Source organism: Branchiostoma lanceolatum, chromosome 7 (assembly GCF_035083965.1).
Source record: "Branchiostoma lanceolatum isolate klBraLanc5 chromosome 7, klBraLanc5.hap2, whole genome shotgun sequence".
In the NCBI taxonomy this organism is placed as follows: domain Eukaryota; kingdom Metazoa; phylum Chordata; class Leptocardii; order Amphioxiformes; family Branchiostomatidae; genus Branchiostoma; species Branchiostoma lanceolatum.
Window position 1 is genome coordinate 21,794,405 of NC_089728.1, and position 22,931 is coordinate 21,817,335.

General features: G+C 40.0%; 1 protein-coding gene across 2 annotated transcripts in view; it reads left to right on the top strand.

The window, feature by feature from the left end:
* The window catches only part of LOC136438156 (uncharacterized), a 30,177-nt gene extending 12,513 nt beyond the window's left edge, over positions 1 to 17,664 (top strand). For both annotated transcript variants that reach the window (XM_066432884.1, XM_066432882.1), the window contains exons 2-16: positions 5,729 to 5,806; positions 6,403 to 6,477; positions 6,597 to 6,715; positions 7,104 to 7,251; positions 8,059 to 8,124; positions 8,753 to 8,818; positions 9,469 to 9,707; positions 10,214 to 10,322; positions 10,705 to 10,895; positions 11,717 to 11,795; positions 12,346 to 12,519; positions 12,945 to 13,080; positions 13,390 to 13,486; positions 13,598 to 13,727; positions 15,294 to 17,664. In XM_066432884.1, coding sequence (XP_066288981.1) covers positions 5,746 to 5,806; positions 6,403 to 6,477; positions 6,597 to 6,715; positions 7,104 to 7,251; positions 8,059 to 8,124; positions 8,753 to 8,818; positions 9,469 to 9,707; positions 10,214 to 10,322; positions 10,705 to 10,895; positions 11,717 to 11,795; positions 12,346 to 12,519; positions 12,945 to 13,080; positions 13,390 to 13,486; positions 13,598 to 13,727; positions 15,294 to 15,298 — 1,695 coding nt within the window. In that variant the 5' untranslated portion in view covers positions 5,729 to 5,745 and the 3' untranslated portion in view covers positions 15,299 to 17,664. The remainder of the gene's footprint in view (positions 1 to 5,728; positions 5,807 to 6,402; positions 6,478 to 6,596; positions 6,716 to 7,103; positions 7,252 to 8,058; positions 8,125 to 8,752; positions 8,819 to 9,468; positions 9,708 to 10,213; positions 10,323 to 10,704; positions 10,896 to 11,716; positions 11,796 to 12,345; positions 12,520 to 12,944; positions 13,081 to 13,389; positions 13,487 to 13,597; positions 13,728 to 15,293) is intronic.
* The last annotated feature ends 5,267 nt before the right edge of the window (positions 17,665 to 22,931 follow it).

The window sequence follows — 22,931 nt, forward strand, 5'->3', positions numbered from 1 at the left end:
GAGTTCGAATTAATCCACCGGGACCCGCGGACCGTTTGCGACCTCGCTGCCACCTCGCGATTTGACAGCGCGCTCATCGAATTTCATCAATAAAACGATTTTTTAAAACGATTTGAGTGTTTTGTTGTCTTTTTAGCCGTACGTTTTGTATAATGTTCCCATTACAAAGTGAACGGAAACATCCATCCATTTCGGGTCGCAGGGACGCCACCGACGTGCCACCGGTCCAGTGAGATCTGGGCTCTTTTTTCTTGGAGCACACAGCGCCGTATTTTGTTCTGTCAAACCATATAAGAATTGTCAGCAACTTGGTCTCAGCAACTGAATCTCGACTGAGCGCAGAGCACCGTATTTTGTTAAGAACAGACGAATGCATGGTCTCAAGAAGGGACGCCAAGCGCCGTATCTAATTCTGTTGTCTAATAAAAATATATACGACTCCAAGGTCTCAACAACCGACCCATGACTGAGCGCACAGCGCCACATTTTGTTCTGCCGTCCCGAAAAAAACTGACGACTCCACGGTCTTGATAGCCGACGCGCGACTGAGCGCACAGCGCCTAATGTTGTTCTCTAGAGCCGTAAAAAAAACTAACGATACCATGATTTTAACGACCAACGGGCGACTTAGCAAACATCACCGTAATTTGTTTTATCAACCTTTAAAACTGCATCTAAACAATGCACAATGGTGGCCGGGCAAACCAACACGACATCCCGCTCTTTATAGTATGTCGTACGATTGATAATTACTCGTTCTTTGCGTCCATCATGGGCCGTCTTGCATTTACGCCCAATTTCGACTTAGTTGCTCTTCTGCAAGAAGCATGTTCTTATCTTATTCCTAGCGTAGAGGCAAGGCCTATGTTGGTCGATTGACATAGTATATCACTTATGTCAGTCCCACAAAACGTCGTGGGATCTGCTTCTTCCCGCATTTGCTACAAGAATACGTACATAGCGACAAATAGTGTTTTTGATCATTGTGACGTGTTCGCGCCACTCCTATTCCACTGTTGAAAAAGCTAGAGGCGTATCCGGGCACCTGCATACACATGTACATGTACAAAAGAAAGATCGCATCTAGCCGATTAAACAATAATTGCTTGTTGTGTACGCGTCACTCCTACCCCAATGCTCCATCAGCCTGGTCTTTGAAAAACGCCAGTCACACATACGGCTACCTGCAAATTAACAAGAAAAGTTATGTTTAGCCAATTAAGGCCTAATTGGCCACTCCACTCTTAACTTCACATCAGCCTTATCTCATTAAAAAGCCAGTGGCACATCCGGGCTTCTGGTAGTACAAAAGAAAAGTTATATTTAGCCGACTAGATGATTGGCTGTTGTCTCCGCCAATCACATACTTACATGTTCGCGCCATTTCTAACTCAAGGTCATATCGGCCAAACGTGTGACGCCTCAGGCACAGTCCGCTGAAATTTAAGGAACCATATCGGCCGCACACTTTGCGCTTCTTCGCGAGAGAACTTGAGACCGTGAAGACATCGGCAAGACAATTCGATACGTAACTTGACGCATGGCACGATATTTTGTTCTACCAGCCCCTAAAACTTACGAGTAAACGATAACAACAACTCCGAACTAAGGTCACTTTAAGGCCAAGGTTATACGGAGCCCCATGCAGTTATTTCCTCCGCTTTTTTCTTCAGACCCAGACATTTTGTTGTAGTGCCTTTAATATCCTAGGGCCGCTTTTTCCAATCGGAGCCCGGTCGAGTAGCTTGCGGGAATGAAAAATATGATATAAGAGACAACAAAACACCCACAACGCATAAGAAGTACTCCTTACCATAAATCACGTATATTCTTAATATGCATTTTTCATCTGTTTGTTTTCTGAAACAGCCCGGTCGAGTCCCGGCTTGGATACTAGTATGTGACACTAGCATTAGCAATGGTCTACAGTCCACCTATTTCTTAGGTACTGTTTTTGTAATATCTCAGCCATATGACCGTATCTCCAAAAGTTACCACCGTATCATTTGCAAAATGTCGTGGTTCTACAAAAAAACTACAGCAGAATGTTGTCCCTAATCTGAGAGTGAAAAATATCGGCTTCTCTTAAGTCTGTGAGAAAAAATGAGATAATCATCTTTTGGCGATCTGTCAAGGGTAATTATATCACAACAATACACAGACATTACGGCTCATCTTCAATAACCACCTACCTGTGCAGCTTGGGTAAATCATGTCAAATTTCAGACGATTGTTAGTAACACGTTATCTTGGGTCATAGACTTGAATACTGGTATGACCCGACTGTTTAATTCAGCGTTTTACGACTTAATCATCATTGTTCCGAAAAGACTTCTAAAGGTGATAGCATTTTGTCATGGGTTACTGCATCTGAACAGTACACACCTAGTGTGACGGCCGGGTAAAGCACACCACGCCATCGTCGTACGATTGATAATTACTCGTCCAGTTGGTCCCTGAGCCTGAATACAGGGACGGTCCGGCTTGTAGTTACAGCGTTTACGCCCACTTTCGAGTTAGTTGCTCTTCTGCAAGAAGCATTTCCATATTTTGTTGCTAGCGTTGAGACAATGCCTATGTCTGTTGATTGGCACTATTTATGCCATACCTTGACCGTGAAAACGTTCGATACGGGTGTTCCGGACCGTGTGATAATTTCCCGTATCACACGGGATGAAAAACTACAGCAGAATGCTGTCCCTAATCCGAGAGTGAAAAATGTCAGCTTCTCTTTAGTCTGTGAGCAAAAATAAGATAATTATCTTTTGGCACATTTCGGCTTCTGCAAATTTGCCCGAGAAGTTATGTTTGGCCAATTAAGTTCTACTTGGGTGTTATCTCCATCAATCACATCGTCACATTTTCCCGCCACTCCTCTCTCAACGTCACATCAGCCTAATCTTATTGGCTGTTGTCTCCACCAATCACATCGCTATATGTTCGCGCCATTCCTCTCTCAACGTCACATCAGCCTTTTCTCATAACAAAGCCAGTGGCACATCCGGGCACACCTGCAAGTACAAAAGAAAAGATATATATAGCCGATTAGATAATGATTGGTTGTTGTCTCCACCAATCACATGGTCACATTTTCCCGCCACTCCTATCCTAAGGTGGTATCGGTCTTAACTTAAAAACAAACAAACTCAAAGGCACATCCGGGCACCTGTTGGTCCAAAATAAAAGATATATCTGGCCAAACGTGTGACGCCTCAGGCACAGTCCGCTGAAATATAAGGAACCATATCGGCCGCACACTTTGCACTACTTCGCGAGAGAACTTGAGACCGCGAAGACATCGGCAAGAACATTCGATACGTAACTTGACGCACGGCACGATATTTTGTTCTACCAGCCCCTAAAACTTACGAGTAAACGATAACAACAACTCCGAACTAAGGTCACTTTAAGGCCAAGGTTAGAAGGAGCTCCATGCAGTTATTTGCTGCGCTTTTTCTTCAGACCCAGGCATTTTGTTGTAGTGCCTTTAACATGCTATAGCCGCTTTTTCCAATCGGAGCCCGGCCGGGTAGCTTGCGGGAATGAAAAATACGATATAAGAGACAACAAAACACCCACAACGCATAAGAAGTACTCCTTACCATAAATCACGTATATTCTTAATATGCATTTTTCAATATTATTATTATTCAATACTTTTACACAGGAAATAGGCCATCTCATTAATCTCAACAATCTTTCTGATAAAACAAAACTAGCAGTTCTTTTAAAAGGTTCACCCACAATGCCCTCCAGTTACAATATCAAAATCATGCTGTTGACACAAAACTTTATAAATGATTCAGGGAGGTTCTGAGTACTTCTACTTGGAATCGCCTTGAATCATCTGTGAATATTACCTTAACATTAATCAAGGGTCGGTACAGTTGTATGTATTATGTATTTCATATTTCAATTACTTTGTGTATTTAGATATTCAGTTACGTTGTTACTATCATTAATTTGATACGCTTTACTTCAGTCACATCTAATATTTTTTATGTTACGTTTGTACAGAAACATGCTTAAGTTTGTCATTGTCTCTGTCTATTCTTATTTAGTTTTTCTGTGGCGCTGTAAAATAAGTCTATGTACTTGAGTGTAGCGCCACTATGTCCATGTCCATGTGTATCTTGTTTTCTGATTGAATAAAAAAAAATATATTTTGTTTTCTGAAACAGCCCGGTCGAGTCCCGGCTTGGATACTAGTATGTGACACTAGCATTAGTAATGGTCTACAGTCCACCTATTTCTTAGGTACTGTTTTGGTAATATATATCTCAGCCATATGACTGTATCTCCAAAAGTTACCACCGTATCATGTGCAAAATGTCGTGGTTCTACAAAAAAACTACAGCAGAATGTTGTCCCTAATCTGAGAGTGAAAAATATCGGCTTCTCTTAAGTCTGTGAGAAAAAATGAGATAATCATCTTTTGGCGATCTGTCAAGGGTAATTACATCACAACAATACACAGACATTACGGCTCATCTTCAATAACCACCTACCTGTGCAGCTTGGGTAAATCATGTCAAATTTCAGACGATTGTTAGTAACACGTTATCTGGGGTCATAGACTTGAATACAGGGATGACCCGACCGTCTTCTTCAGCGTTTTACGACTTAATTATCATTGTTCCGAAAGGACATCTAAAGGTGATAGCATTTTGTCATGGGTTACTGCATCTGAACAGTACACACCTAGTGTGACGGCCGGGTAAAGCACACCACGTTATTGTCGTACGATTGATAATTACTCGTCCAGTTGGTCCCTGAGCCTGAATACAGGGACGGTCCGGCTTGTAGTTACAGCGTTTACGCCCACTTTCGAGTTAGTTGCTCTTCTGCAAGAAGCATTTACTTATCTTGTTGCTAGCGTAGAGACAATGCCTATGTCGGTCGATTGACACTGTATATCACTTATGTCAGTCCCACAAAACGTCGTGGGATCTGCTTCTTCCCGCATTTACTTCAAGAATAAGTTCATAGCGACAAGTAGTTGTCTCTACCAATCACATTGTCAAATTTTCCCGCCACTCCTATCCCAAGTTCGTGTCGGTCTTAAGTTAAAAAAAATCAAACCCAAAGGCACATCCGGGCACCTGTTGGTACAAAAGAAAAGATATATTTAGCCAAACGTGTGACGCCTCAGGCGCGGTCCGCTGTAACATAAGGAACCATATCGGCGGCAAAAAGAGATTCTGCAACTGCCACTAGTTAACACATATTGCGTTGTTCATTTTTCATTTAGAGAGAAAATCAATTTGCACTTAGCACAAAAATAGATTGACGATGGGCTGCCACGGTACCACATATTTTGCAAAGTGACAGCTTTTCACCTCGCCATGTGTTTTGCCCAAACACACCATTTTTGACCAGCGTTATTGGACACCTTGTTGCCTTTAAAGCATGTTATATCTTTAAATTGTTAATATCCATCGGTTAAAATTCATAATTGAACGTCTCTCTTGCACATTTGTGCAAAACATATCTGACCACGTCTTAGGTTTATTTAATTCTGTTAAGACAGGAATTAATGCTAAACAATGTTTTCGGAGGCCAACGGTGCTTCAAAGCAAACTGGAAACAATAATTCACATTCATACAGGGATAGACATTTGTTCATATGCCCTGGGCACTGATGATGAAAGAGTTGGACAGACATGGATAGTCAAATCAAATTCAATCATAAGAGGCATCGTTGTCAACATTTTACTATCTGTTTCAGAGAGAAGACACCCCATCATGAGGGTTCTCGTCGTCGTCTTGCTGGGATGGGCGCTTTTCCTTCCAGCTGCCAGTTCAGGCAAGTTTTGAACACTTTACGCATCTTTAGTATTAGACCAAGAAAAGGAAAAGGACAGTCTTATTTATGTTTACACAACAATGGAAAATTATATGAAACCAACATCACTTTGGTAATCTAGAATATCGAAAAGAATCAAGTTATAGAAATGGCCCTAGGCATAGGTGGATCACAAAACTATGACTAATTGATAGACTATTAGGCACTTTTGTTGGTACCTTCAAGACTGGTGTTGAGTACTACCCACTGTAAGAGTTGCTTTCAATATCTGTAAATATATAATGATTTGATAGTTTACCAGATATGTCTAGACGCTTTCGGGACTGACAGTTCAGACATTTTCCAAAGACGAAATAATTCACTAAAAAGAGATATGGCAACTTCCTTTAATTCAATATTTCACAACAACATTACATCACCATTATATCAATCAAAACATTCTGGGCAACGAGACAAAAAAATAGCACAAGCTTCATAACTGGGATGCCAACAGCCAAGACGCTTGAAATGTGACGCACTAGTCTCTCAACTTGACTTGAGCAACAACCCTTGAATATCCAACTTTGAAAATCATTTTTTTTCTCTAAATACAACAGCTGATGTCCAGGAGAAGCAACAAGACGTTTTTGAGAGGGTGGAGGACATCCTTGAGGATCTACGGAAACTAACAGGTAACTATCATGTTTTTTTAATGAATTTGAAATTATATTTCATTGGTTTTATAATACTGGTATTGAAAATGACATTTACAAATACATTTACATAATGTTACACCTTTACTTTTTTACAGGAGAAGAAGATAGTCTTGACCTTAGGGTAGCGGATGATGCAGAGACTCCTGCTGTTACAGAAGAAAAGGAAGTTGCTGATGACGGACTAATCACGAAGAAAGGCTGTGACGGCCATCAGGTAAGGCATTACGTCTGTTGAAAATGGCAGACAGACTATGGTTAGAATATTGTTTTAAGTATGTGCGTTGTGCTGAGCCTGCACTCTCGAGGATTCCGTGCTTTGTTTCAGTGGCAGACTACAAGCAGCATTTTGTAAGCATTTTGAACATCTTTTAATCCTGATGCATCAGGTGCAAACTACATGTACTACAAATCCATACCTGTCAGGAGGTTTTAGTGGCCAATTTGTTGCGTTAGGTAATTTCAGCTTGGAAATAGGCTTTGTAACTTGTTCATGTAGTACATTGCCTTGCTACATCATCAAGACTATCCAGAGATAATCGCTGCTAGTGGTTACTTAAAAGTGCCAGATTGCATTCGGATGCTGAAGTCACGTTTCCTCACAGGTGGGAGAAGAGTGGGGCACGCCTGAGCATGACAACTGTTACTGCCAAGGACCAGACCGTTCCTGCTATCATGTTGATTGCCTTCCTGATTCTGAGATTGCTCGTGACTCCAATGGTCTCTGGGACTGTCCAGGTGGCTTCACAATAGGTAATTGTTATGCAGCATTGGATTGTGTTGCTTTCGTTCAAATCCAGCTAACTCAGAGATATATACAACTCATTGTCTTCTCACACCAAAATCAAGACGAGTGTGCCAACTTGTGAAACGTAGCACTAAAATATTAGGTTTACTCCATTAAGTATAACAGCTATATTTTAAGGGGTACTATTGTTCATCTCAAAATATAATTAGTTTGAACAATGATATGTACGAACCCGTTTGTCATGATGCAAAATAAAAGGAAAGAGAAAGGGATCTCGAACCAGTTTTAGCTCAAATGAACTCAATGAACAGATGAGCTACTCTTCCACTGGTCGTGACAGAGAAGACAGACGCTATGTTAAGTATTTACAGGTTCACTGTACCGGGGAAATTCCCCTAGCTCTTTTCGACAAGCACAATGAACAGTGGGCCACGGCTTAACGTCCCGTCCCAAGGACTGCGATCATTAACGGTAGCGCGCACGTCGGGTGAGCGACACAGCCGGTATTGAACCCGGGGCTTCTAGTTCCAGAGGCAGGATCGCTAACCACTGGACTACGCACGCTACAGACGTCCTCTTCATGGTATGAATGGGTTTGGATCTACAATTGTTTAAATCTATCATATTCTGTGCTGAATGGCTTTAGAAACTTTTTTTGGGTAGCAGTGAATTCTTGGTTCTATCCATGTTTATTCTTACCATTATATGGCAGCTCTTCACGAGTTGCCAATAACAACGGGTTACCATCTTTCTAGGATCCTATGTAATAGAGGACAATATGTCATCCATTGTATTTTGCACTCATACATTAGATGACACCAGTGAGAAGCAGACAGAAGTGGACATGCTGGAGAACAGCCTTTTCCAGCTACTGGAAGGTAACGTTCATGAGTTTACTCAGCATTATCTGCCCAATTAGCAGAGTCAGCTTCAAAGACTCAATGCCCATTAGATCTCACTTAGTATGGGGAATTAAAATCTGTTTATAAAAGGTACCAATTGTGGTTCAGGTAAAAACCCCTTCTTGTTGGGATAGCCCAATGTGTTTCATGTTAGTGTGAAGCTGAGAAAGCAGTTCGTCCAGGCATGTGGTTTAAGATGCTTTGGTACAAGAGAAGAATCTGCTTTGAACTTAAGGGCAGCTGATGGTGTAAAGACTACTTTTGCTGCAGGAACCCATTTCGCAATGATATGTTTGACATGTTCTATGTTTGTTCCCGTGGGAATGACTGCAGGTTGAGAATTGGACTGTGCTCCCACATGACTTAAGAACACAAAAAAGAAGTAGACTCTTATGTTACCTGTCCATCACACCGGGTGACGTCATCAATATTTCTTCCCAAGCATCCTCACAGACCAATCACTTAAGAAATGATTGCTAAAGAGTGTAACTAGTGTGACAGGAAAGCTGACTGCAAATATGGAAATGTGCACAACATAAACTGAACTTGTGACATTATTTTGATTATATCAAGCCTCATAGTCCTTATATGTGTACTGTATTAGATGAAAGCAGCCAAGACCCGGCAGAAGTGGATATGCTGAAAGACAACATTCCCCGGATGTTGACAGGTAACGTTCATGAAGGTCCTTAAATCTCCCTTAACTTCAAAATGAATACAAAAGTAAACTACAACATTAAAAGAACCCTTAATGAAGTGTTCTTTTTTTCTCTCCAAAATGCCCTAAGTGTAGTTCAATGATGTCTCAAAGCCTTGTTACAGGAGAGAAAGCTGTCTAGGACCTTTGAACACCTGATGGCATAGTGACGTCTTTTTTTTTTTGCAGGAGAGAAAAAGCTGTTCTGGACCTTAGTGTAGCTGATGCTGTAGTGTCTCATTTTGTTGAACGTATAATGGAAATTGTGGTGATATTTCTTTATTTGTTCATGTGTTATTTCACTCATATGAGAGGGGACGCAATCTTCTCTTTCTATAAATGAAATTATTTAGAACCATTCAATCTTTTTGATATTCAAAAAGAGGGTCCAAACGTCTCGTTGTATCCACTGGCAAAATCAATAACAACACATGAATATATGCATATGATCACAATTTCTATCATCATGTTTCCAGCACATCCACATTTCTTAACTGAATGATTTATTATAGCATGCAATTTCTAATGCTATCCTTCTTTAGATATCCTTTAATTTACGAGGATTGGTCAATTAAGATTTCCTTTGACCCACAACATCTCATATTCGTATAAATTCGTTTCAGGCCACAAGGCAACATCGTGTTCTGAAGAGAAGTCCCTAAACCAAGCGGACGAAGATGGCGAGTACACACTCTACCCTTTTGCAACGAGCAAGGATGTAGCCCTCCGCGTCTATTGCCACGACATGGCATCGGGGAACCCGAAAGAGTTCCTGACCCTACCAAACGGTCCTGATGAGAACTACGCCATTGTCTTTTCTGATCGACTAGCTCAGGGATGGCGATGTACCGGCGCATTACAGGTAAGCAACAAACACGTACTAGAAAGATAAAGCTACTCACCGCTGTAATGTTTGAAGATTCACTAAATTGTATCTTAGCATGTGATATGTCCATGCCCTTAACCCTGTGATAAGCCTCATAACTTCATTACTACCTTTGTGAAGGATACTTTGGATACTTTATTTACTCAATTAGCTATCATACAAGTTACAAACAAGTATAAGGAATTATATTGTTTTGTAGTGCGTCTGTGTCTGTCTGTGTGTCCGTCTTTGGATGTTTATGACCTATGTTTGCAAGCCAAACAAGTGGATGGCACTTCCATAACTTACGAAATGGTTTCAAGCGAAAGGATAGGACTTGCACAAGAGCAACTCATGTGATTTCGGTAAACCTTAGTCGTGTGAACATCAATGAGATGTAACAGAACAGACACCTTCCCAAAACATGGATCTTCGAACTCATGTTTTCTGTGAGTTAGTTTATCGGAAGCTTGTATAATTTTTTGAATATCTATTGACTATAGAATCCATATGGACGTGCCGGGACCACGAAATTCAGCAAGCTCAGAATCAAGTTCGAGAGTTCCAGGGTCGAGGTCATTAGAGATGACCAGACTTTTGCACAAACCACTGGTAGGTAAATATTTGGTTTGCATACAACAAAACTGTCTGTCGAGTTGGAAAGTAAACTGTATGTTGTGCTTCCTGTTGAAGACCCATCGATGGCAAAGTCGTAAAAATACCTCTATGCGGGATCTCTAAAGAACCAAGGGTATTACCACCTCCCTTACATCAACAATACTACATGTACATACGTCTTTAAGTCAAATAGAGGAAGTATCTTGAGAATCATATTCAATGGTGCAGAAGTTTCTACGGTATCCTGCTAATTAACATAATTTTTAAAGTCAACTTCTAAGTTGTACTAATCACGTGTACTAATTGTAGTGCTCTTGAGAGTAGACCTGTTCAACTTTTACCAAGAAAGAACTTATGTTTTTCCGTCTTTACACAGGGCCCAATGAAGTTGATTACGGCCACGCTGGCGACTGCTACTCGTGGGAAAAGGGATGTGCGAAGGGAACGTTCAAGGTGGATCTGACTGGGACGGAACTCGCGCTGGCCCCTGAGGTCCAATGGGTCATGGAGGAGCGCTGGCCGGAATGGCTGACCATCTATGACATGTCCATCTCCAAGGATAGGAAGGTTTGTCACTTATCCACGGTATAATTCGAGAAGGCAGTTAAGCTAACTCACATGTCCTAGCCTGAGTACCAGCCTCCGTAGTGACCGCTGGCTCAAAAAATATTCGCTTGCTAACTCCGGAGTCTGGCCCTGCGCGTATCCGTGGTTGGCAAACGAATATTTTTTGAGCCAGCGGTCACTACGGAAGCTGGTACTCAGGCTACACATGTCCCAGATCATTTTGAAATGTCACTTTCAATAAATAGTTTACTTTTTCATACGTTTGCATATTTGTTATAGCTGTTCAGTATTTTTTTTTAACCTTTGTTAATTCATGATAAGCTCAAATCGGCACGCAGGCCGCTTTTCATTGAGGTCATGAGGGAAGAGGTAAGCTAAGGGTCAGATACAATATAACAGAGATACACAGTCATTTGAGTCCATTTGATATCCATTTCCGTTGTATTGATTAGCAAACAATGTCTGCCCTATTTGTAACATATTTGTACGTTGCATGCAATCACTATAATTTAATGTAACCAAGGAGGAAACCTCCTTGATGTAACCAATATTACAATCATGGTAAACTTTTTCCTGCCGATTCCAATGCGTCGTTTTCCTGTATGTGAATACAATACCAAACATTGTTGTCTTTTAGACGTGCATTGACCGGCTTGTAGAAAGTCCCTAACGACAACATAATTCATAACATAACTATCTTGCATATGCATACAATCTGAGCAATTTGTAAAATTTCACACTCTTGGAATGAGGTTGAAGGTCTGGTTGATGGAATCTTCACTATAATGATGATGTTTGCTCCAACTTTTGTTGTTATTCAGGTTGCCTCTGGCCGATGTGGTGGATGGTGCGGACACTGCTGGCCTGCCGGAAAGAAAATGTACCTGGTGCACCCGCAATGTAAGTACTGCACGTTGATGAACGAATGAACGAATGAAATACTGTGCTCGTTTATCCTTATATGTTTATGCATGGATTGATGTACAGGTGCATGATTTTTCAACCACATATATTTGTTTAAGAAAATCGTGATAATGAAAATTGTGGTGATGTTTATTTCTTTATTCATATGTCATTTCATTTATATGAGAGCGGAATTAATCTTCTCTCTTTATAAATGAAATGATTTAGAACCATTCAATCTTTTTGATATCCAAAGAGAGGGTCAAAACGTCTCTTTGTATCCACTGGCAAATGAATAACATAACACATGAATATATGCATATAATCACAGTTTCTATCATCATGTCATTTAATTTCCGACACATTATACTATATATTATACTTAGTACTATTGTACAATGATAGCATAACATGTTTTCATTGGCTTTATCTTTCCATCCTACCTGTTTTCTTATCTAACATTGTACCCCTCTCCCTCAATCTTCTTCATACATTCCTAGTACATTTTATAGCGCGCTATTTTGTTTATAACTCTCTTATCTTCCAGCCTTCAAGGCCTTCAGGAAAGATTATCGTTGCGGGCAGGGCTACACCGCAGGAAACGGTAACCCCGCTATATGCAACCCCGCCGGACATGTCCCATGCTGTTCCCCACACAAGTGGTGCGGCAGTTCGCCAGCTCACTGTACCTGTCCGGGATGTGTCGACTACAGGAAGGAAGGTCGGTAATCGGAATATCTCTTCCTCCCTTTCTTCCCTCTTCATCTTTGATACCCTCTCTTGATTTACCATATGTACCCCTCTCCCTCAATCTTAGGACATAGGACGATAACGTTGCAATATCGTTAACGTTGCTATCACAGCATCGTGTGCGTGTTCACGATTGTTTAACGTACACTTCTTAATACAATATTTTGATACGGAAATTGTAAAGTTCTATAAAGAGACTAATGGACATCATTAATAATCAGTGACCTTTTCGTTCTTCCGAAATGACGTTGGTTCATTCTATAATGGCTGCATGGTAGACGAATTTAAAGTACCTTTTTTAAACCTGAACAAAATTTCGACGCGGAGATGATGCCATGATAATGATGTGTTGGGTAACAAGCGACGTAATAACAACTATATTGTTTCATCAAACAGCTGTTCACCGACTGAAGATTAAAACAGATGCTGCTAGGTATTCTGGGAGCAACGATGAATTGACAGTAGAAATCTTCTCTGACCTTTCCGAGAACGTCCTTGCAACAACGACAGTGTCAGGACTCACAGCAGCTGCGTGAGTACAATGATATACATAACTACATGGCTGTAGTGTTTGTACAGTTACTCTAGGTAAAGACTATTCTTATCAAACTCCAGCCGCCTAGAGTTTGATTAGATTCTGATGATTGCTTGAAACTATGTGTTAACGCAATAGCTTACCAACACTGCGCATACACTATGCACTGCGTCCCTTCACATTTTTACTTTCACGTTTTACAGATTCATGTTAAACTGTCCTTGTTTAAGTCACATCTGCTATGCTACAAAGTAACGTCTTATTCTACTTATAAATCCATGGTTGCATTTTCCGACATGATCAAAGGACGGAGTACAGCCGAGACTTTGCCGCTGCCAACTTGCGTGATCCTTCGCGGCTTCGACTTACTATTTCAGGGGACGACGGCCTCCAACTAGATTGGGTAAGTTATGATAATATGAAGTACGATATATATTCAGTCACGCATGTCAATTTACTTTGAAACTCATTTCGAGGTTGTTGACACGTAGATGATAAACATCCTTCATTCCAGATTGACGTCTACAACGCTTTTACTGGACAGCACTCTCGTTTTTCCTGTCCCACTGGCGCCTGCCGGTTATCCACTGATACCTCGGATTGGGACAACTCGTCGGTTCCACAACTCGATCTGGATGTTGATGGTTAGTTCTTAAATGTAGACAAATGGCATTTAATGTTTTAATGCGATAAAGCTTGGTTTTGTAACCGGTTGGCGCGCTGTCGAGCCTTTTTCTTGCAAGAAATAACCGGGAAATCTAGGCTTGCGGACCGTATAATGTCCCTTATGTCATGCTGGGCCTGATACGGGTGTTCCGGACCGTGTGATAACTATCCGTATCACATGGGTTCTAGAGTTGTATCACACGGGCTTCCATAGAATATTTCGAATGCATTTCGACCGCGCCGGTTGCGCCGCCGCCGAAAATTCGAATACCGAATTCGGAGGTTGGAATCGATCATTGTTACAGTTTTGTGTTCGAGGACACAAAACTCCCTCAACTTTTGGCGCATTCCGCATCGAAATGTGTGTTTTCACGGGTGGGTATGACATAAATAAAATTCAACACGGTGTATTCCGCATCACCCTCGGTCCCAGCCCTCCCGTGGGTCGGATCGCCTTCCGGTCTACGGCCGTCGGGCGATCCTACTCGCGGTCGGGCTGGTACCTCGGGTGATACGGAATACCCCGTGTTATATTCTATATATATAACAAACAGTGTCACGTACGTCAGTTGTACATACAATATTATACTGCATGGCATCAGTATACATATTGAGTTAACGTCCCTATCACAACATCGTGTGCGTATTCACGATTGTTTATGAAAGGTATACTTTTTAATACAATATTTTGATACGGAAATTGTAAAGTTATATAAAGAGATTAATGGACATCGTTTATTTCATTTCGTTTTTCCGAAATTATTTTTTTCATGCTATAATGTCAGCATCGTTGACATATTTAAGGTACCTTTTTTAATACAAAATTTTAATACGAAAATGATGCCATAAAAGGTGTAGCTTTCGTGCAGAGACTAGGTCAGGCCATGACCGACTTCTAATAAAGGCATTGTGCAGTGTGTCTCTCCGGTTATCTTATATTAAAAAGTACGTCTCTGGGAATCATTACAATTTTTCAGTTTGTTTGAATAAACATGACAGAGTGCATTCATGTTTCATTGATTCTATCTCTTTTTACTATTAGCCGTCAATTCCATATATAAAGTATCGAGGTCGCGAAGCGACCGAGGCACTTTATGAGGTGGTTATAGGAACGACCATGCCTTATCACACCGTATAGACCGAAGTAAAGCGGGTCATTAACGTTATTATCATATAGCCATTGCCCATATCATGCTAGTAGTTAGTAGTAACGTTACTGTGTGCAGTATTCGATTTTGTGTCATACCTGGGCCGCAAAAAACGTTCGCTACGGGTGTTCCGCATCACACGGGGTTCTATAGAATGTTTAGAATGCATTTCGAGCGTTCCGGTTGCGCTACTGCCGAACATTCGAACGCAAAAGCGGGTCCGTACGAAGTTTACAGACCCGAAGGTCCATACGAAGTTTACAGACCCGCTTTTGCGGGTCTGTATGAAAATTACAGACCCGCAAATGGAGCCTTCTGATTGGTCAACGACATCTACCTATATTTTATTTTATTTCATATTATATTATATTTTACTGTTATCTCATACATTTTCAGGTTGACCTCGGAGTTGACTGCACATGCTTTGTAGAGGATTCATCGACAGCCATACAGCTCCTTCTTGTAAGCCTAAGCATCTGCAAATTCTACTTCTGTAACACCTTATTTCAGTCACTCTGATCATAGTTTTATTGCTTTGTGGACACAGGTACACAATGTCCCTCTGATGACAGAAGCATAATCAAGTTTACTTGGTGAAAAACTGGCAACACTCGGATTGAGTTTTCTTGAATTCTAGGAAGATATCAAATCTAGGAATGGTCCTTCTTTCACAGGGGTAGACGATGTACCACTAGAATCTGCATAGTTTTATTTCTTATTATTGGTATTTAGATACAGGTATACAATGTCCCTCTGATGACAGAACCATATCAGGTTTACTTGGTGAAAAACTGGCAACAACCGGATTGAGTTTTCTTGAATTTTAGGAAGATATCAAATCTAGGAATGGTTCTTCTGTTATAGGGGTAGACGATATGCCAATAGAATCCGTATAGTTTTATTTCTTATCATTACTTATTTAGATACAGGTACACAATGTCCCTCTGATGACAAAATCATACCAATGTTACTTGGTGAAAAACAAACTGGCAACACTCGGAATTATTTTTCTTGAATACTAAGAAGATATTAAGTCTTTGAATGGTGATTTTGTTATAGGGGTAGACGATGTACCACTAAAATCTTAGTAGTTTTATTTCTTATTATTAGTATTTAGATACAGGCACACAGTGTCCCTTTGATAACAGAATCATACTAAGTTTACTTGGTGAAAAACAGGCAACAATCGGATTGACTTTTCCTAAATATTTGGGAGGCAACAAGTCTTAAGACATGGTGATTCTGTCTTAGAGGTATACATTGTGTTAATAGAACAATTGTTAAGTGTTACGTTAAATGTATGTAACTTAGGGGCTGCTCAGTCATAATGTTGGATACTGCACGGGTCACAATACTTTTGCTTGCCTTAAAACATGCTTGCCTTAAAACATGCTGGTTCTTCTGACTGAAATAGTGCATCTTAGCAAACAGAGCATCTTTCAAAAACTTGACCACAACCTTTGGCAATAAGACCTTCAGCCAGAGTCTTAAAGTTGCAGTTGAAAACTGATTGGCTGAGCAACAATGATGACATCACACTGATAACAACATGATGTTCCTCTTATGTAATATCCAAGCAGATGTATAACTCAGCCTCTTTTGCTTGTCTTTTTTGGTATTCCCTACATCTTTCTAGCGGTATGCTATCTTCCCTGTTCCTCTCACAAGGTGAAAGTAAACAGGGGAAAGCCCACAATACTAGAAAAGTATACGGAATGCCTAAATGTGTAAAAAAAGGACAGAGTCATACATCTATTTGGAGATGATAGATACAATGCATCTATGTTTGACCTTGTGGCTTTAAGACCACAGCCACTTTAGTAGACAGAATGTTAGTCCACCACATCTGTCTGACAACATGTGTAAAACTATCTATGCATGAAATGTGTTGATGTTCATCATTGTGACCCATGTTAGGATTTATTTATTTTTTTTGCTTTTGCTTTTGCCAAGTATATATCCATAGGTAACTTAAGTGAAAGTTAGACCCCAAGTCTCATGATCAGCAGTTGAAAGTCTTAACAATGTAAAAGAACCATTGGCACAATCTTAATGCCTCACTTATATACTTTGATCACTGCCTAGCACCGATGAGTTTACACCTCTATGGAATTCAAACTAAGATCTCATGAAACACCTGTACATGTATGGCAGTGCAGTTTGCAGAAAGAGGATTACATTTAGTCTCCAAACAGACCTACGGGTTGGCAAAGACCGTATCCAACAGGCAGAAGGAGTTTTTATAGCCAACCCAAGTCTCATAGCCAACCCAAGGTTGGCTTTGAGACAACCCGTAGGTCTGCTTGGAGACTAGATTACATTGCCTTCGTATGTAAAAGAGTTTCTATTGCACATCAAAGTTATCAGCAGATTGGTAATATCATGTTATATGAATGTTTAATTGAGGTATTGAAGAACTAGACATGTGAAGAACTTGAGCTGTGCTTACACAACGAAATCAATGTGCCATTCATTATCACATCATTTGTATGTTTTAGTGAGGAAGCAATGAACTGACTAGAAAGAAGTGGTTATGTTTAAGATCATGTAAAGGAAATAAGCTAAAGATTTGCGTAATGAACCAAATGCACTTTGCTCCAGTCCTGAAAATAATAACAAGGAACTTACTGTAAGAATCAAGACTGAAACAGTTGAACACCAACACTGCTGTATCTGCTGACTGTTATCTGAGACTGGCGATGTTAAAGATACTAATTAATTTTGCGCTTTTGGGTGATTACAATAAAGGGGAAATGTTGGGAATAAATTTGCATCTGTGATTTTTTAACAGTGTGTGAGTGTGACAGGATGGTTGTATTTGTTAGTATGAGTGAACAAAGTAGATCCGGCCCCTTGAAATAGAACATTCAAACTTGAAACAAACTGTAACAGTTGTTTTCTACACATAACACTTACTTGCAACCCTGAATGACTAATCATACATATATCATGATGATAGAAAAAAACAATACATTAGGAATAAACAGTTATAACATGTTATGTCAGAAGGAACACTGCCCAAATGGAGAGTTGACTGTACTTCGTATACCTGTGTATGCTTTAGTAATTTCCAAGCAGATGTATTGGATGGGCTTGTTCTGTGGAACTTTTCTGTGTCTATCTCAAGTAGAAATTATAGACATGCAGAAAGGGACACAAAAGAACCACAGAATAAGCTATACCAAACATCTGCTTGGAGGTTAGCAAAATGGATGAATGGTCAAAGCACGAGATCAATAATGATTTGTCCCTTTAAGTTTGACAAAAATCCAACCAGAATGCTAGCCTGGATACCAGACCCCTCGTGCAAGAAGGGATAAGCGACCGTAGTACAGTGTCTGGTACCCAGGCTACTAAAATGCCTATAGGCAAACCTAAATAAAGTGAATACATCCGAGCAAGGATCCGAGCTATGAGTCATTTTAAAGGCCTTAGAATTAGACAGTGTCTGAAAAGAGAGAATCAAATGAGTCCATCATCCAGCTACGCCATATCAAATTCCAGCTGGCAGAAGCATACAGTTTGGGACATAACTTGATCGTGAACGAAATCCATAAAAATCAGTTTGAAGCTATCAGAAAATGGGGGAAATTAAGATATCAATCAAATCATTTGGCTCTAACAAGTATTTGTCAAAGAAATCCTAATATTCAAAACTTCCAAAATAAATTGAAGGTCTAAATCCAGCAAACAACCAAAAGCGTATATTGGGCTGTTCCAAAAAATAAATGTGGATGGGGGGCGGAAGAGGTCTAAATCTGAGCTTCTGACCCAACCCCCCTGTCCATTCCATATGTTTTTACCCTACCCCCCTGTCCAGTCCAATTTCTCTATTTTTACCCAACCCCCTGTCCATTCCAGATTTTTTCACCCAACCCCCTGTCCATTACAGATTTTTTACCCAAACCCCCTGTCCATTCCAGATTTTTTACCCAACCCCCCTGTCCATTCCAGATTTTTTTCACCCAACCCCCTGTCCATTCCAGGTTTTTTTACCCAACCCCCCTGTCCAGTCCAGATTTTTTCACCCAACCCCCGTCCAGTCCAGATTTTTTTCACCCAACCCCCCTGTCCAGTCCAGATTTTTTACCCAACCCTCCTGTCCATTCCAGATTTTTTTCACCCAACCCCCCTGTCCAGTCCAGATTTATTTCACCCAGCCCCCCTGTCCATCCAACCTCTTCCGCCCCCATTCTCCTTTATTTTTTGGGACAGCCCAATATATTATATGTGACATATTCTGAAGTGGAATACCAAATTTGTGTTTGTCAGAAAATAAAAACCTCAAACTCATCTTTTCAGAGAAAAAACAACCTTTATTTGGAGAGCACTGTCTTCTTCTTTTTTAGCTAAATTCTTTTGCAGAAGTGGACATAGAAAAAACAAGGCACATTTAGGAATCTTACAGCAAATCGAACACAGCGACAGAGTGGTATAATGTTATTATCGTAATGTTAGAAATAAACGTCCAGGGTGCCAAGAAATTAAAGTTCTTCCATGTCCACATTTTTGACATGTATATTCTATTGAATTTCCTAGGTTGACATCCTCCCAATCGTCCTCAATGTCAGTACGTGCAAGGTTGACACTATCAAATAAATTATTATAACGCCTTTCACACTGACTCCTCAAACAGGGTCACGCCGGGTCACACCTGGCTTGCACTGCAAAGGGGGAGGGGGCGAAACGATACAACAAATACAGAGCTTTTCTAGAGTAGGTAAGGAAATTGTGCGAAGAACTCAATGTATCCAAGTTGTAAGAATAATATATAACATATAGATACTCACAGTTTCGTAACATGAACATAAATACACACAATTGTTACGATTTTGACAGAAGAGCTGAAAATTCTGCGACGATGGCCGCCATGTTTATTACCCACACTCCTTCACTCCCAAGATGGCTGCGCCCATAGGAAAATATTATGTATCGGAAATGTATCGGAAATGATGTTTTTGTCATATATTACAAATATTTACCCCTTTAAATCGTCTTTTTCCTCATACGTGTTGATCGTAATGTACCTACAGAAAGTTTCATGTACTAAAATATCATCAAAAAGTCGCTTCTGTTGAAAAAATCGGGGAAAAAGACTTAAGTTTAGCAGACGACGCTGACAGGAAAATTCGTCTGCTATTTCTGGGGATCGAGACGAGTTGTGACGAGACGGGCGCTGCCGTGGTGGAGTATCAGGGAAACGTTCTTGGCGAGAAGCTACACTCTCAGAAACTCGTGCACCTTAAGTATTTCCACATATCCAAGCAGAGCCTCAGGTTTCGGTGTGTGTGTGTGTGTGTGGGGGGGGGGGTATGTGGGGGCACCTGGGACTTTACTATAAAGGTTCTATAAACAATCAAGAGGTTCAACAAATAGTGAACACTGAATGGAAACATTAGTTAACTGTGAAAGAAATTAATTTTGACAGATGGTGCAGTATTATAACGTTACAAACACTATTGCTAAAGTGACATTGATTAAGATGTCACTTAAAAAAACAAGGGCCTCTAGCAGTCACCCCGGTACTGCAGTGGTTTGCCGGAAAATCGTAACAATCAATTTGGTTTAAGAATAGAAGTCTGTTTGTTTCACAACAAGGACTTTGATCACGCCAAGCCTTTTCTTCAAGCAGATCGTATGGGCAACTGTAGTTAAGACACTGTTGGGGTTTCGCTTGACTCAATTTGCAACACAACTGTGGAAGACTAATTTATAAGAACTGACCTGAACTTACCTTACACAGACTGCAGTTGTATAATTCAGTACATACTTGGAAGGAAAAATCACAAGTATGACACTTTGCCACTTTTCTTCTTTGAGAAACAACCATTGATTCTTAAAGAATCACAAACATAATACAATAGAACAACAACCAGTATGTTTATACAAGGCCAAGAAAACTGAATAATTAACAGAACGTTTAAAACACATAAACCAAAAAATACATCTAAAAGAAGTAAATCAACCAAGGTCTTGATAAAAACGAAATAAACTTGAGCCTCTCTAAAAAAATGTGTATCAACAAAATAAACCATCAACCATTCTAGTAATATGAGAATTCTCTCTACATGTAAATATACGATTGGTTCTCAAACCTAAAGAAAACTGTTGAACTCACAACAGTCTAAGTTTCTGTAAGAAAGATTATGTACGAAAGTTTCTGTTCGAAAGTTTCTGTAAGAAATTGTGCATATTTTCCTCTTAGACCTCTGATCTCATGTTAACCTTTTGCTATAACGTTATCTACTTATCATAAATATCAATAAGTGTCAGAGAATCAAGAAAATGTGTTAGCTTTCATAAAACACTTGAACACATCTCACTTCTGAATGAGATTTTCGATGTCTTGGGGATTGTCCGAAATGTTTTTTTGTTTATGACATGATTTTGATTACAGCACTCTGAAAGCTTTTTTTTTCGGTGGAGTTTTGACCTCTCATTTGTGTAGGTTTCGACACCTCTAGCATCAATTTACTGTCATATGTTATGTTGCTGTTTGGACAATTATTGACATTTCGTTTTTGTTCTTCTGGCATTAAAGTTGCATTCGCAATGCCCAGGTACATACAACTATCTTACTTATGAATGAGTCTATGCATTTGTTCATTATGATGCACGGGTACGGATCTAGGAAAAATGTTTAACTATAGGCATGAATGCCAGAAAGTGGGTCACTTACCAGACTGGGTGTTCATCATATTTCCCTCCTCATACCCTGTATAGGTATAGGGAAATATATTGCTTTTGCTGGTGTGTTCTTCTTACTTTCGTAAAAAGACAACAACAAGTAGATCGATGTAGGGTGGCAGCTCTATTAATGCAGAATCTGTTTTTCCCTTACGTTAAATGCTGCGTCATATTGGTGGTGTAGGCAGCTCTAGGAAATCTGAATGCAACGGTATGTGTGTTATGATAATGAGGAACGCTACGGATGCCATATCGGAGGTGAGGTGTAGGTGCCTTTTAGGACAGGCGAATTTAATAGCCTTGAGTCCAGCCTTATTAGCTTCCGTCCGCTACCCAAGCTGGACTCCATGCTAGAATTTTGCGGAGTGTGCCTTATGCTAATGGTTACCTCATTTGCAGAGTTTGTGCAGAAACTTAATATATTTCAAATTCCAATGTTTTCAATACTAGGACTGTAATTCATTTAACATATGTAAAGCATCGTAGGTGGAACAATTACAGATCAAAAGTGCCATAATTGTATCCAAGCGGTGAATAATAGTAATTTCATGCTTGTGATATCTGTAAGTTATTTTTGAGTTAACTTAGTCTGTAACCTTTTAAAAGGTGTACACGAACATGCATAGAATATGTAAATGTGAAAGACATTTGCATCAATGAAATATTTCATCGAGGTTTCAGTTGCCCGAACTGTTGGAACTACAATAGGGGAATTTTCAAAATTTAAAGTCTCAACTATCGAATTCCCATAATCACTATGGAATTTTAGTATTTAAAGAAAATAGATATGCGAATAAGGTCATAATTTGGATAATAGACATTGCAATATCGCTAATGCCCTCTTTCTCAGTTATCATAGCGTCATGCGATGTGTTTGAGATTCCTATCATTGACCCTAACAGAGTAATTACATTTCTGCATTAGTTATGCATATTGACTACTGATTTGCATAATCAACATCTACACTAGAGTTTAAGTATTTGTGCTACATATACTTCAGGTTTGCTATGTTAGTTTAGCGATTACGGGGTCTTTTCATAAATATGAATTGGTGTTGAATTTTTCTTTTTATTTGGGTTGAATCTGTGATAGTTGTCTGCCGATTTGTTAAAATTAGAGAGAACGCTAGCAACCCCAAAAAACACCCCTCCCAATAAAATGGTATGGCGATCCTGTGACGTCACAATTCAAGATGGCAGCCACCTCACATGCCAACGGATCCAACAAAGGTTTTGCTACGCAAACCTGTAATTACATCGCCAGTGTGTTTTTAACTACTGCTCTTGTTTTACGAAGGTAAGCGGCTATACCGCCTCACGCCGTGGGTAACCAGGTTTGGTTGCCAGG